Raw genomic sequence first — 14,303 nt, 5'->3', positions numbered from 1 at the left:
CTCCTCTGTCATAGATTTCCATAGCCTACTAGGCAGAGGCTCCAGCCGGCTCTGATTCACGTTCCATTCATCCTGAGATCTGGTGAAACCAATAGGTTGGAACTCCGGCGCCATTATAGACCAACTAATACTCTGTATGGGTTACAGTCCAAACCTTATTCCATCTTCAACACACCTAGAACTAGATTCCCTCAGCTCTTCTTGCCGAGCCAACGACGCCTCATTTTTCTCAACATTGACGAGTATGTCATACGCGAGCTCTAACACCTCGCGTGATGCTTTGAGTGGGCAGTTGTTGCCCTTGTGCTAGATTAAATCAGAAAATAAGAAGAATGACTAAATTCAGTTTGTCTCCTTCAACTTCGGGGCAAACCTGAGTTTGGTCCCTGATCCCTTTTTTAATCATGATCATCCTTGCACTTTCATTTTTCATCACCCGTGTCCAAATTTTAAATTTCCTAACACAAGGGCCCATTTTTCAGCCTTTGACTCTTAGTTTGGACGTTTCGTCCAAACTACCCCTTCTACCCCATATTCTACTTCTTTTTCCTCTGATTTTGCCAAATATCCTAGGCTCCTAGCCCAGCTCTCAATCCAATCCCAATTCCTAAACCTTACCTTGTAAAAATCTCACCACCCACCACCCTGTAATTCTCAACCAAACTCTACACTCTCCTTCAACTCTTCACAACCCCATCACTTGGAAGAAGTCCCCGTCACCGGTGCCACCCAATCTCCCTAGCGAAGTGAGATCTATTGCGGCCTCGACCTGATCCACTAGTTAGCCAATTTAGATGGTGGCGATGAAGGACCAGACCCAATCACTGCTTGCTGGCCTCGGAGCACTCGGACTTGAATGACTCAGTGTCATCCACGGTAGACCGGACCATTTTTGCTGTTATATCTCCACCAAATTACCATAGACATTTCAATTCTTCTGCATTGAAAAGCCTTCTCCATCTTTATGACTCGGTGCCGTCCTCTGCTTCAATTTGGGTTCGAGATCCGAGCTTTTCAACATGTCAGTGATTTACCATTCCTACCCAATATACTAGATTGGCTTAATCTTCAATACCCACATCTCTGATTTCGCTATGAAGTTATACCCTTTTCAGTTTGGTCCATATACCTTTGTGGGTTTCAGTCCTTCGCTGCTGAAAATAATTCGCCGGTTTCCATAGCCATTGAAGCTTATATTTTTGTGCTACAGCTTCTCTATAGTGACGATTTCGCCTCCACTATAAACACCATGGCAGTGGCGATCATGCTTCCTTTGTAGCCTTGGGTCTTCTCTTCGAGGACTACGTCAGGCACTACATTAAATTCCTTGAGGCTGTGCCGTGGATGGAGGAGAAAGAGAATCGTGTCCTTGCTTTAGTCCCTCTTTTGAGCAAAGAAGAATTCCAACGAGGAAATGGATCAGAATTGGAGGTGGTCTTGATTTTTGGGTTTGGAATTGGATTGTGATATGATTTTTGGGGGTGGATTTAGGGTGGAATTGATGAGAATTTGGTGGTGGAGAAGTGAAAGAAAGAAAATGGCAGAGTGAGCGGTTATGTTCGTTGAAGGGAGAGAGAGGTTGAAGGAAAAGTTCACCAGGAAGGGGAAATGTCAATTTTGCCCTGCTTGAGGGTTCAAAGTCTGAAAAGTGGCCCCTTATGTCGGCACCATGTCAGCTTCTGAAGTCACAATTTAAGCGAATTTTGAGATTTGGATGTGGGTGATGAAAATTAGAAGTGCAGGGATGATCATGATTAATAAAAAAAGAATCAGGGACCAAACTGATGTTTGCCCCAAAGTTGAAGGAAGCAAATTGAATTTAGTCCTGAGAAGAAATGAGGAAGCCTATCAAATTCCAACTCGAAGAGCTTTTGTCCAGCCTAGACCATCCCTGGAATACTTACTCATTTCCTCATAGGTTTCTCAACATTAATACCAACTCGAATGCGCAGAAACCTCCCCAAACAATTGTCATTCTTGTTCTTTCCAATTCTAACATAGCAACCTACCACCACCCCAATCCCTTGTCAAGTATCTTCATTCATATACAGGGATGAGATTCCCTTAATCCTAACCAAGAAAAAGTGGGGCTATAGAGAGACCCTCAAATGGTCAACAAGTTCGTCCGTCACCACCACTGCATACTACGCTTTCTCAAAAGACCATGGAGCCCTAGTAATCACCCATTTTAGATATGACTCATTGAGAAAGAGAAGAGTAGTCTTTTACTACTTTGAAGTTGGCAAAAACCATATGTTGTCAATCTGGAGGGCTAGCGTACGGATATGACTCATTGAGAAAGAGAAGAGTAGTCTTTTACTCCTTTGAAGTTGGCAAAAACCATCTGTTGTCAATCTGGAGAGCTAGCGTACGGGACCTAGAGACTCAGCAAAGTGTTAATCAGAATCCAGTCTGGTACTGTTTATCCTTCAATAGTTCTCTGACAAGAAAGAAGTGTTTTGGTAATTATTTCTGCCTCTTTTGTGGAAAAACACCCTCAACTGCCTCCAACTCCGTAAGGACTTGTTTTCTGACAAATCCCCCAATCACCTTCTCCATATCTAAAAGCTTGTTTGTTAAGAAGTCCCACCCCGCCTCAACAATTAATGGGAAGACACCAGAACATGTAATTGGAAAAGATCCCCTGTCACCAAGGACACAATTGCCTTACTCCGACAAGGCAAACCTTAACTCTCTGTTGCACTCGCTAGAGAGAGAAGGAACATTTTTTTTTAATAAATGTGAACACCAAATCACTATATTATTATTTATACCCCTTATACTTAACAGTGGTTATTTGGCTAACAGTAGCTTGAATACATTACCTTAGCATGTGCATCCTAAGGTCTTTGAAAAAATAAAATGCTTCTATTGGGCTTACCTATCCCTTACCTGCAAATAACAATCTATGTGATCATGGTTGCGTATTTGTTGTGGCTTATGCCACAGTCCACATCATAACGGTTTTTTGGTCATTTCCTCCTATTCTTAATGGTGACATACATGGTTCGGTAAAATTATGGTCCCACAAATATCACTATAAGAGATAGACAGCATTTCCAAATCTACGAAAAGTGATATTAATATCAAATAAAAATTCAATCCATTCACATCGGTAAGATCCATAAATCATATTAAATTTTGTTTTTGCTAATGGAATCCTACCAACCAGACGTGTCAAGCTATCTAACCAATTACTCTTATGTAACTACTATTTATGTGAAATTCTTATTATTCTCAATAAATTAGACAACAAAGATTTCTTTAAGGGTTAGATACGTTGGATAAGTTTTTACATATAACGCTCTCACCAACTTGCTTATTTTAGTACGATTAGGTATCGTATATATACTGGGGCATGTTGAGGGAAAGAAACCATCTTGAATCCCTTATTTTCATTTTATTTGTGAGACATATCCATGGCCAAAAGGAAACTGAGACTGACCTACATCACCAATAATTCAGCCAGAAAAACTACAGACAAGAAAAGGAAAAAAGGTATGATGAAGAAGTTGAGTGAACTTAGCACTGTTTGTGGAATTGAAGCATGTGCAATAATTTACAGCCCATTTGGCTCTGAACCCGGGGTTTGGCCTTCTCCTTCTGGGGTCGAAAAAGAGCAAAAAAAGTTTAAGAATATGCCTATGATAGAGAAGAGTAGAAAGACATTGAGCCAAGAAAGTTATCTAAGGGGGATGATCTCTAAAGCAAATAAGCAGTTAAAGAGAGTGAGAATGCAAAATTGTAAGAAGGAATTGAGAGCTGTCATGTTCCAAAGTCTCACCACAGGAATTCCTCAATTCCAGAATCTGAACCTATTGGATATGGGTGATCTTAGGTGGCTTATCAACCAAAAATTGGTCGAGATTGATAACAAAGAAAAGAGTCTCAGTAATGAGGTGACTAAAAATCAGAACCAAACTGATCATAATCTCATGCCAAAGAATTCATGGACTATGAACATGGTAAATCTAAAACCTCCCTAAATATGAGATTTGATGGAGAATAGGCTCTTCCATTCTCATATTTTAATTGCATGGTAATTCTATATATTATACTATAATCTAAAGCCGAATCCCTTGACTGTTCATCCCTGTTCATTCAACTGTTCCTAAGGGTGCGAAATGACGGTATTGCCCTCGATTTTCTCTGAATTACCATGCTGCCATTTCCCCACAATATATAAGCAGAATCCCTAATTCTTTGTGTCTTCGGGATCGGGAAGACCATCAAGATCGACATTCACTGTTTCGCAGCAGCATCAATCTGGATTTGTTGCAGAAGAGGTAGAGAGAGAGAGAGAGAGACTGTGAGAGGAAAGAAGAAGTGATCGATCTGGATTTATTGCAGAAGAGGTGTAGAGAGAAAGAGAGAGAGAGGTATCTGCGTCTGCAATAGTTGCAGGTCTGGATTTTTTTTTTATCTCTCATCGCTGTTGTTGGGTTCTGAATGATGATGGGCGTTTATCAATCTTGCTTTTTTTGAATTCAATTTTCAGATCAGTGTTCTAATTCTTCAATTTTCTGCTTTATCTTCTTATTCGGTGTTCGAATGATTGGTTGTTAATTATTGATTGTCTGTTTTTCAGGTTGCAGAAAGTGGAAGGAGGTTTTCTAAGTTTGGGATTTTAGTGATTGATTGGGAGAGGTTGAAGGTAATATCGATCTTACTCGAACAAGTGTGTCGGTCAAGCTGTTGGGTGGGTGCGAAGGTCAGTTGATAGAAGGTAATTTAGAAAAAAGAAGAAGAGGAATTCTGTCTTTTGCTTTTGTCTAATATCGGTGCTGCAACTAAATTTGGATTGTCTGATATCGCTTGAGGAGGGATCAGATTGGCTAGATTCCATACTCCTGGAATAAAGTTTTAGGCTTTGATTTTGTTTCTTAGTTTTAACGTTTCGTTAAAGCAATATAGACAGAGAAGAAATTTGGTCGTCTAGAGGCTTTGTTTTGTTGTCTCTGTGTGTTATTTAATTGATGGTCTAGGTGCGTTTTGTGAAACATACATATGTTTTGGTTACAATTGGAATTTTGTCATTTGTTTTTGTTGGGTTTTTTTTTTTTTTTTTATTATTTATTAACTTGGATCTATTTAGGGTGCTGATTAGATAGTTTACTAAACAATCAGTGGGCAAACATATACTCAATAATATATGAAACTCTGCCAATGAATTAGATCAGTGCTAAACCCCCATTGTAGAAAAGAAGGGATGCCAAGCCTTTCGGACTTAAACGAATTTGTCGGAGAAGGGGGGCTTTACTTACTCGACCATTAGGGAGAGGGATAAATCTTTCATGCTTTATGGTATTGCAGACTCGGATAAGCTACTATCATTTAAGACATTTAATTTAAGAATAGTTCCTTCGTAAAGCCACTCTCTTCTTCACTGCATTCAGAACCTTCTTCTTTATGTCATACTTTGACAGTCTTGATCTTGACAAATGAATGCACTCAGTTTATTGCAAATGCTTCAACTAGATGAATGAACTCATCAACAAGCCTTACATACAAAATTGTTAACAAAAATCCCGCAGCAATGCGCGGGTATCATTTCTAGTATTTACTATTTGAAGGTTATAACACTGTAGCTTAGGAACAGTTGTGGCTTAGTAACAGTGCCAGCTCAAGCAAGCCGGTCACAGTAAAGGCTGTTTTGCCCTTTATGTCTTCTTTTTTCTTACACCGTTGCCATTCCCCCTAACAATAATAAAATGCTTTCATCAGCTTCGGCGTTTCTCTTTTTCTTTTCACTCTCTCCTCGCCTTTGTTTTCATCAAGCGTCTCAGAGCAAATTCAAAATCTATCAGTAAGCTTTTTAGATCAAAAGCAAGGAATCCAAAACAAACTCAAAACAATACGCGCATAATCGAGCTCATTTGGTTTTCTCTCCGTCAACATCGCTACAATGAAGCTTCTGTTTCGACGAAAAGCTTCTGAATTTTGAAATTTTCAGCTGTTTAAAAGGTATATTCACTCTACCCCACGACCTATATTTTCATTTAACTATATCAGATTGGGTACTTTATGAGTCTGCATGTTGATCTTTTGCTAGCGATCACACTGCCCATGATTGTTTTCCACCTCTATAAGTATCTCTGTTACATTGATTTCAGTGTATGATGGGTTTTACCTATGGTACACGAACAGATTGAGTTACCGTGTAGTTTGGAGGGGGGGCAATATTCATCTCACATAGATTATTTTGTCCGTGTGAATATTAGACGTGGATCCCACTATCTTTCGGTCAATATAAATTACCGTAATGGAATGCAGTTAGTGTGAACAACTCTATTTCACACAGATTTCTATGCCAAATATGTAAACTCTATTTCACACTGATTTCTGTGTCAAATGCAATTCATACTGATTTCTGTGTCAAAACCTATAATCTAATTGACATAGATTTCTATGTGAAATCGATCCCTATACTCTAACTTAGACTGATTTCAGTGTGTAAGAGTGACAACATTTTAAAAAAAATATTTTTAGTTAATTTGCAACCTGAACATAATAATACTTTTATTTCTCAATAAATATAATTCAAATATTTACAATAAAATGAACAAATCCACAACTCAATCAAAATATTAAACTTTACATTCATAGCAAGATGCTCTTTACATTTCTAGCAAAATACATTTCGTATCAAAGTAAATTCTTGGATTGTAAAAAACAAGGTTGCTTTCTATAATACATTGTTGTTGAAGGTGGGATATCACTGAGATTTTCCCCCCTTTAACAACATAATCCCAGCAGTAGAAATGGTTCAGAAAACAGAAGGCACGACCGTATGTCATGATCCTATCCCAACAATAATACTAGATAGTATCAGATATCTGTCAAAAGCAAACGCACCTCAAGTGATGTGGACTCTCCACAGGGGAATACTAATGCACCCTTTTGAAAAGAGATGTCATCTGCTTGGTTGACTTGAATATTGCTACAAATATCCGTGTGTATTTATCTCAGTAAACCAATAGCTGTCATGTTAATTATCATTCGATTATTTACACGGAAATATGTATCTAGTCTCTCTTTTCACACAGAATTCGGTAGCTGGTTTTTCTTTTCACACGGATATCTGTGTTTTAATTTCACACAAATATTCGTGTATTACTCATTTCACACAGAAATCTGTATCGAAAACGTCTTATCACGGAAATTCATCCTTTTGTAATTCACATAACATAAATAATTAATGATTTTTAAATAAACTAATTTATTATGTGTACAGAAATCTGTGTAAATTGATATCCACATGGATAACCTTATGAAAATATTTTAGTTTTTAAACAGAAATCTGTCACTGTTGTTTATTCACACAAATTTCCGTTCATTTAAGGAAAACTGAAATTGGGAGAGAATTGAGTCGTACTTTCATTGATAATAGGGGCCTCTTTATATAGAGGATTACATGACATAGAATCAGAGTTGTACAAGGAAAGATAATCGTACAATTAATCGGATATGTATGAATATCTCTGAGACTATCTCTAATTCAAAACCCTATTACAACTAGGTCAAATAACCTAGAGTTTGGGCCAGACACATATTCTATATTTACTTGAACACTCCCCCTTGTGTCGTCCAAACATAGTACTCCTCTTGTTGCCTCATTAAAAACCTTGCCGAGTAACAAAAACCCTGTGGGACAAAAATAATCTCGGTCGAAGGGGAAAAAGAGCATAACACATCATTCACGTTTTGAGACGATACATGTAGACATATCCCCCTGATGTCTGCATCTCCCCCTGATGACAACGGTCATGGGAGTTCGGATAACTTCCGCAAACGATGATACCAACACGTTTCTCGAAAGTGGAATTTAGGCAATGACTTACTGAGCAAGTCTGCCACACTATCCTCAGATTGAACCTAGTTCACTTTGATATTGAGGAGAGTCTGTTGTTGTTGTCGCTTTTGATGTACCCTTGCTTCATTTGTTCAAATCAAGCAACATTATCCTAAATACTCGTAGGCTCATCTATGGTAGACTTCAAACCACAATTTTTCGAACATGCGTAATTATGGATCCAATCCATATACATTCACGAACCACTTTGTGAAGAGCAATAATCTCTGCATTGTACGAAGATATAGCGACTAGGGTCTGTTCTGTAGACCTCCAAGATATCGCAGTCTTACCCATGGTGACCACTTAATCAGTTTGGGAATGACCTTTGTGTGGGTCAAAGAGATACCCAACATCAGCAAAACCTTGCAAAACACATGTCGTTTTGGGATGGGGATAGAGGACACAGGCCAGTGTTGGCAGCGTTCTTGGTGTGTGATAGGTCCGAATTCATTGTCTCTCTGTAGGGATAGAACAAGCCCATATCAATCATACATCTCAAGTACCGAAAGATATCTTTTACACCAATCCAATGGCGTCGTGTTGGCGCAAAGGTATTCTTAGCTAAAAAGTTCATGGCAAATGAGATTTTCTGTCTTGTGCATTGAGCAAAGTATAATAATGCACCTATTATACTTAAGTAAGGCACTTCTGCCTCTAGCATATCTTTGTCATCATTCTTTGGACGAAGAGGATCCTTTTTAGGATCAAGACTACGGATGATCATGAGCATGCTTGAAGGCTTGACCTTGTTAAAATGCCTAAGCATCTATCAACACGATGCTCAAGTTCCAAACCGAGACATAATCGAGTGATCTCCTAAGATCTTTCATCTCAAACTTTTATTTCAAGTATTCAGTGGTTTCTCTTAACTCTTTAAGGGCTTCTAATGGAGATCATGTCCAACATGAACCGCGATAGAATCCGGAACTTATTATGGAAACGTGCGGGCATTTACATATCCCTTCCCAATCAAGTAGTCACTTTAGCGAGCGTTTCAACTTCATTGCAAACACGCTCCGTGGTCTAGAGCCACTTGACTTAGGTAAATGAAGTTCACCATGAACCTTCATGTATATTCGGTATCTAGATCCCTATAGAGATACGTAGTGACCACATTTGTAAGCTGCATGTTTAGTTATTCGGAAACTACCAAACTAAAAAGGTAGTGGAGTGCAATGACATTCATTACGAGAGAATATGTCTCATTGTAGTCGATTCCAGGGCGTTTTGTGAGAAGCCTTGCACCATAAGGCCAGATTACCATATCTTTTTCTCATCACGCTTTCTAACGAAGACCCATCAGTAAATAGGTTTTACGTTAGGAGGTGTTGGCATCATTGGCTCGAAAACCTTCCTCTTCGTTAGAGAATCCAACTTAACCTCGATCACATCTTTCCATTTATGCCAAATTTCTCTACGTTGGCATTCATTCATCAACGGAGTGTGGTTCGATATGATCGGACTCAACGAACTCATGCGCAATGAAATGCGTGAATACATCATCAATCATCATGGAGTTTCTATCCCACGTCTCATCTACACTAGTCTAATTTTCAAAGAGCTCTATATTCTCAGGAATAGGTTCTGACGTTGGGGCATCCCACAATGATAACCATAATCCAGAAGATTCTCATGAGACGGATTTTGAGTGTCGATGATCCAAGGATTGGGTTATGCCAAAGCATCATTCAAACGCACGGGTCTCCCACGCATCCTAGCTGGGGCCATGGCCTGTAACACCAGAGTACCACTCTCTTTAGCGTTGGCACCATGCCTACCTCCGTGTACGGTGGCGCTACGTCCTCTCATAGGGACGTCATTCCTTGCAAGCATGTTTGCAGCAGATATGTGTATCTAGTCACTTTAGCGGGGATTGAGATTAGACATAGTGGGGACAGACCACGACAATTCATGTTGTTTCTGTTGAACATTCGTGTTCTTATCTCCCCCTAACGACGGGAAGACTGTCTCATCAAAGTGACAATCAGCAAGACATGCGGTAAAGAGATCGCCTAGCAAGGGCATTAAGTGGCGGACGATTGTTGGAGTCTCAAATCCAACTTAGTTGCCCATTCGTCTGTAAGGACCCATCATAGTGCGCTGTGGTGGCGAAATTGGTACATAAATGACACACTCAAATATGCGTAAGTACGATATTGGTACCCAGTCACTAGCTGTAACGCAAAGGTAGATTGGTAGATTGAATGGCGGTGGGTCATAGGCGAATTAGCATAGCTGCATGCGATATTGCATCACCCCAAGCGGATATAAGGATATTGGTGCGCATTACCAATTTTCGAGCTACTATCGTAGTCGTTTCCATGAGACTATTTGGGTGTGTTCATGGGAATATGATGTTCAACATCAGTCCCAATGTAATAACTATTGAAAGTCTTCGATGTAAACTCTCTAGCATTGTCAAGTCCAATTGACTGAATATGATGATCCGGGGAGTGAGCCCATTGTCATATGATATGTGCTAGGAGCGTAGCACAAGCAGCATTACAAGTGGATAATGGCACAACACGTGACCAGCGTGTTTGCGTGTCAACCAACATCATGAAATATTTAAACGTCCGCAAGTTGGTTGAATCAGTCCACAGAATCCCCAAGGGTTCTATGTAAGAACATAATGAGTATTGTCATTTCCTTTCCATAGGACGGTCTCAGTCCTAATTTCCCTAAGGAACGGGCTTTGTAAAACGAGCGAGAGACCTTAGAAGCAACCAATGAGGATTTTGGTTGGGCCTAAGCGTTTGAAACGCTATTTGAAGCAAAGTTGGTGGTTGCAGCATCACTTGGGGCGCCATCACCATGATGGACGCCATCTATGGCATCATGGATATGGACTGTGCTAGCCCTAGGCTGGTGGTGGACGACGGCAGCGCCATAGGTAGCAGTTGTGGTCATACTTAGTCCAGGAATCAAACTTTGATTCGTGCTTCGTTTCGCTTGAAAGAATGGATGTCCATGTGAAGTCTTTAGTAGACGGATCATCATATTATGACCAGGATGACCTATCATGTCATGACAAAGTCAATTTGTGTCTAAATCCAAGAGATCTTATCTCATGACTTCGAGTAGTGACATAGAGTCCACTAGAGAGACACATAAACTTCTCTAAGATGTGCATTTGTTCGCAATCATTAGAGGTATTTCAAAGGAACTTCTTTCCGTTGTCTACATGCATTCCCACATGAAATCCGTTGGCTCGAATGGCTCAATAGGGTTTGATTCACCCTAGAAGCGTAGAGAGTTTCTGTGACAATAATCAAGTTGCTATTTGGCAGATGGAATTTGGGCTATTCCGTGTCCTTGAACTAATCCTGATGGTTGAGCCATCGTAGTCACAAATGAATATGCTCAAAATTAAAATGGAGTCATAATGAAAAGAACTTGAAATTTTATTCATAAGCTAATGGTGTACATCATTGTCTCTTAACCATTAAGAGAATCTAATCCAAATGCTAGCTAATGCAAAACAAAGGTGATTGTTTGACTTCTTTCGGTAACTCCAAAATAAATATGACCAGGTGAGTAGAGAGATGTCGGTGGAGCAAAGCTTGCTTAAGTACCACTTATCTCAAAACCTTCCTAGACATCATACTCATTTTGGATGAGCCTATGTGAAGAAAAATTAAACTAGTGCCATTTACTACAAAATATATGGCAATTGCCTATTACATCGATCTCTTGGAAAAATAAAGACTTAAACAGAATTGGCTATCTATTGGTCCCAGGGAGATTTGAAGTCTTCAACCTTTCACTTTAGATCTTCTTGATCTTCTTGTTCCACATAGTGAGCTTCTCTTGCTTCATAATATGCTTTGTAGGCGGTGACAATTTCTTCACGAGCTCTACAAATGTGTGCCCAATGACCGGATAATCCACATCGAGAACATACATCTCTGTGCTCAGACTCCATTGATTGAGGCGCTTTGAAAGCGTCATTAGGATGGCTCTTAGTGTCGGTGGCGCCACCAACATGGCCAAAGGCGTTGTCTCTCTCTCTCTTTCCACGTTGATCTCTTCGGTTCAGTGTCCGCCTATTTTGATTGTTACCTTCCTCATTAGAGTGAATGGACCAGAACGTCCAGAATTGTCCCAAGACTTGGGGTTTCGCTCTTGGCACCCTCCCTTAGGGGCGCGACTATAATTGAACTCCGGAATATGCTCTGTTACCACAAGTCTCAAATTATAGTTCCTCACAAGGATGTTGTCATGCTTTTTAGCAACATTAATAGCTCCAATGAGCTCATGAAACCTTGTGATCCATCCTGCAGTAACATCGATTCGATAGTTCGTTGCAACCATCAAAGCAGAGACGAGGACGGTAGAGAGAGTCCTCTCAATCAATATCGCATCTGTGATATCTTTTCCACAGAATTCCATCAAGGATTTAATGCGAAGTGCTTCCGAGTTGTATTCAAGAACTATCTTGAAATCATAGAAGCAGAGGCTATGCCATCTCACTTCTAGGTCAGGAAGTAGGGAGTCACAGACGTTGCCAAATCTTTCATCGAGTGAGACCCACAACCTTCTGGGGTCCTCTTCATTCATATACTCGTATTGGAGCGAATCATCCATATGACAAGTCATTAGGATGATGGCTTTCGCTTTATTTTCCTCCAAGGCTTCTCTATTTGCTTCCAAAGCTTGAGCTTGCTCAACATTTAGCACGTCCTAGCTAGGTTCGAGGATCGTATCCATGATTCCATCGGCCTTGAGATGCTAGCGGACATCGTTGTGATATCCAGAGCCAGTTGTTCCCAATGGAGCAAAGTTTAGTTTATTCAGGTTACTCATCTTGAAAGAGAACAAGAAAATAGGGTTAGTTTCGGAGCGAAAAAGGCTACCACGAAAACAGAATTTCTGAGCGTATTCGCTTCCAAGAAATCTGATTCCAAGAGGAATTGGATTAGATCGAAACAATGATGTGTTTGTGGTTGATCATAACTTCTCAACAAACTCTAAGTTTGGAGGACCCTACAAGCTTCAAGCTTGGAGTGAGCACGAACCCCTACAGTTCGGCTTTTTGGTCTCCCCTATGAAGAAGAATGGGGGGTAGAAGAAGGGAGGTTGCAAGTCCCCGAGAAAAAGAAGAATAAAAACTCAAAAACGGGAATCTTTAGAAAAAATTACCTCGAAATAGGTCGCCGGAAAATTTGGCACGAAAAAGTCGCCAGAAAGTGGCCACAAAAGTTGTCGGCGGCCAGAGTTGGTTGACCGGAGGAACTTGGCCTGTGGGCTGGGCTTTGACTTCTTCTGGGCCGGTCCCTTTTTTTTTTTTTTTTGCTTCGGCCCAAGCCCCCTCTCTTTTCCTTTTTCTGGGCTGCGTTAGCCTTCTCCTTTCTGGGCCGCGTCCCCCTCCGACTTGGGCCGGCTCTCCTTTGGGCCGCGCCTCTTTGTTTTGTTTTGTTTTGTTTTGTTTTTTTCTCTTTTCTGCTTGTTTTTCTGCAGGAGGTTCAGTCAGCTGGTTCAGTAACTTTTAGGTCTGTTTTTAGGGTTTTGCTTCTGGTTCCTGAATCTTGGAATCAAAGCGCTTTTACTGGCAAATTTTGGTAGCAATCAGAGGTCTGAAAGGTGGTGAACCGGTAGAGTATTTGCTGCGGGTGGTTTGGAGCTTTCGGTGGCCGGTTCGATAGGTTTCCGGCCCATTTTGGTTGTTCTGCCGCCGGTTCTAGCCTCCTGGTGTCAAGGGCTTCAAGATGTGAGGTGGGGGTCGAAAGGGTTTCAAGGTTTTGTATTCTAATTTAGCATTTTGGCTATTAGGTTTTAGGGTTAGGGCGTCGTGCTGATAACGTGCTTAAAAAAAACTAAAATTGGGAGAGAATTGAGTCGTACTTTCATTGATAATAGGGGCCTCTTTATATAGAGGATTATACACTAGGCCAATAACCTCAATATACAACACTTTTTACACAACGAAAAAAAAAAAGATGTTGTGTGATGATGGAAAGTCAATCATACAACACGATTAAGGACCTTACGTTGTATAAGGCCATAAAAATTTTGAAGTTTTTATGTAGAAGTTGATTGCACAACACTAACAAGAATATTTTGTTGTGTGAATGATAAAAAAAAAGCGACAGATTTTCCTCTTAGCTTCACTCAAATTTGGCTCCAAACTGGTACTACATAGTACAACCGAATAGTTATATCTGTTGTATGAGAGTAGCGTGGAAAATATCATACAACTGTTTTTTACTTTGTGTTGTCCAAGTGAAAACGATATATTGGGAAGGTTTGGATGTGCTAAAAAATGACACTCATTCCCCACCCCCAAAGCGAACAAATTTTGATTGACATGTATGTGATGATACTAAGCTCCTAGCCTCCTACAACCAAATTATTTATTTGTGTTGTCTGAATGAGAAATGTCTATCCCTACCGCCAAAATTGATACTTTGATTGCACATAGGCGGGAACTTTCCCTCTTTGGTCCCTC

General features: G+C 40.2%; 1 protein-coding gene across 1 annotated transcript; it reads left to right on the top strand.

Moving 5' to 3' along the window:
- The first annotated feature begins 3,419 nt into the window (after positions 1-3,419).
- Positions 3,420-3,986, top strand: LOC133716557 (agamous-like MADS-box protein AGL80). The gene has a single exon (XM_062143255.1). It carries the CDS (start codon positions 3,420-3,422, stop codon positions 3,984-3,986), a length of 567 nt encoding a protein of 188 aa, XP_061999239.1.
- The last annotated feature ends 10,317 nt before the right edge of the window (positions 3,987-14,303 follow it).

The sequence above is a fragment of the Rosa rugosa genome, chromosome 6 (assembly GCF_958449725.1).
Source record: "Rosa rugosa chromosome 6, drRosRugo1.1, whole genome shotgun sequence".
NCBI classification, from domain to species: Eukaryota; Viridiplantae; Streptophyta; class Magnoliopsida; order Rosales; family Rosaceae; genus Rosa; species Rosa rugosa.
Note: the sequence above shows the minus strand (reverse complement) of the source record. Positions and strands in the feature narration are given on the sequence as shown.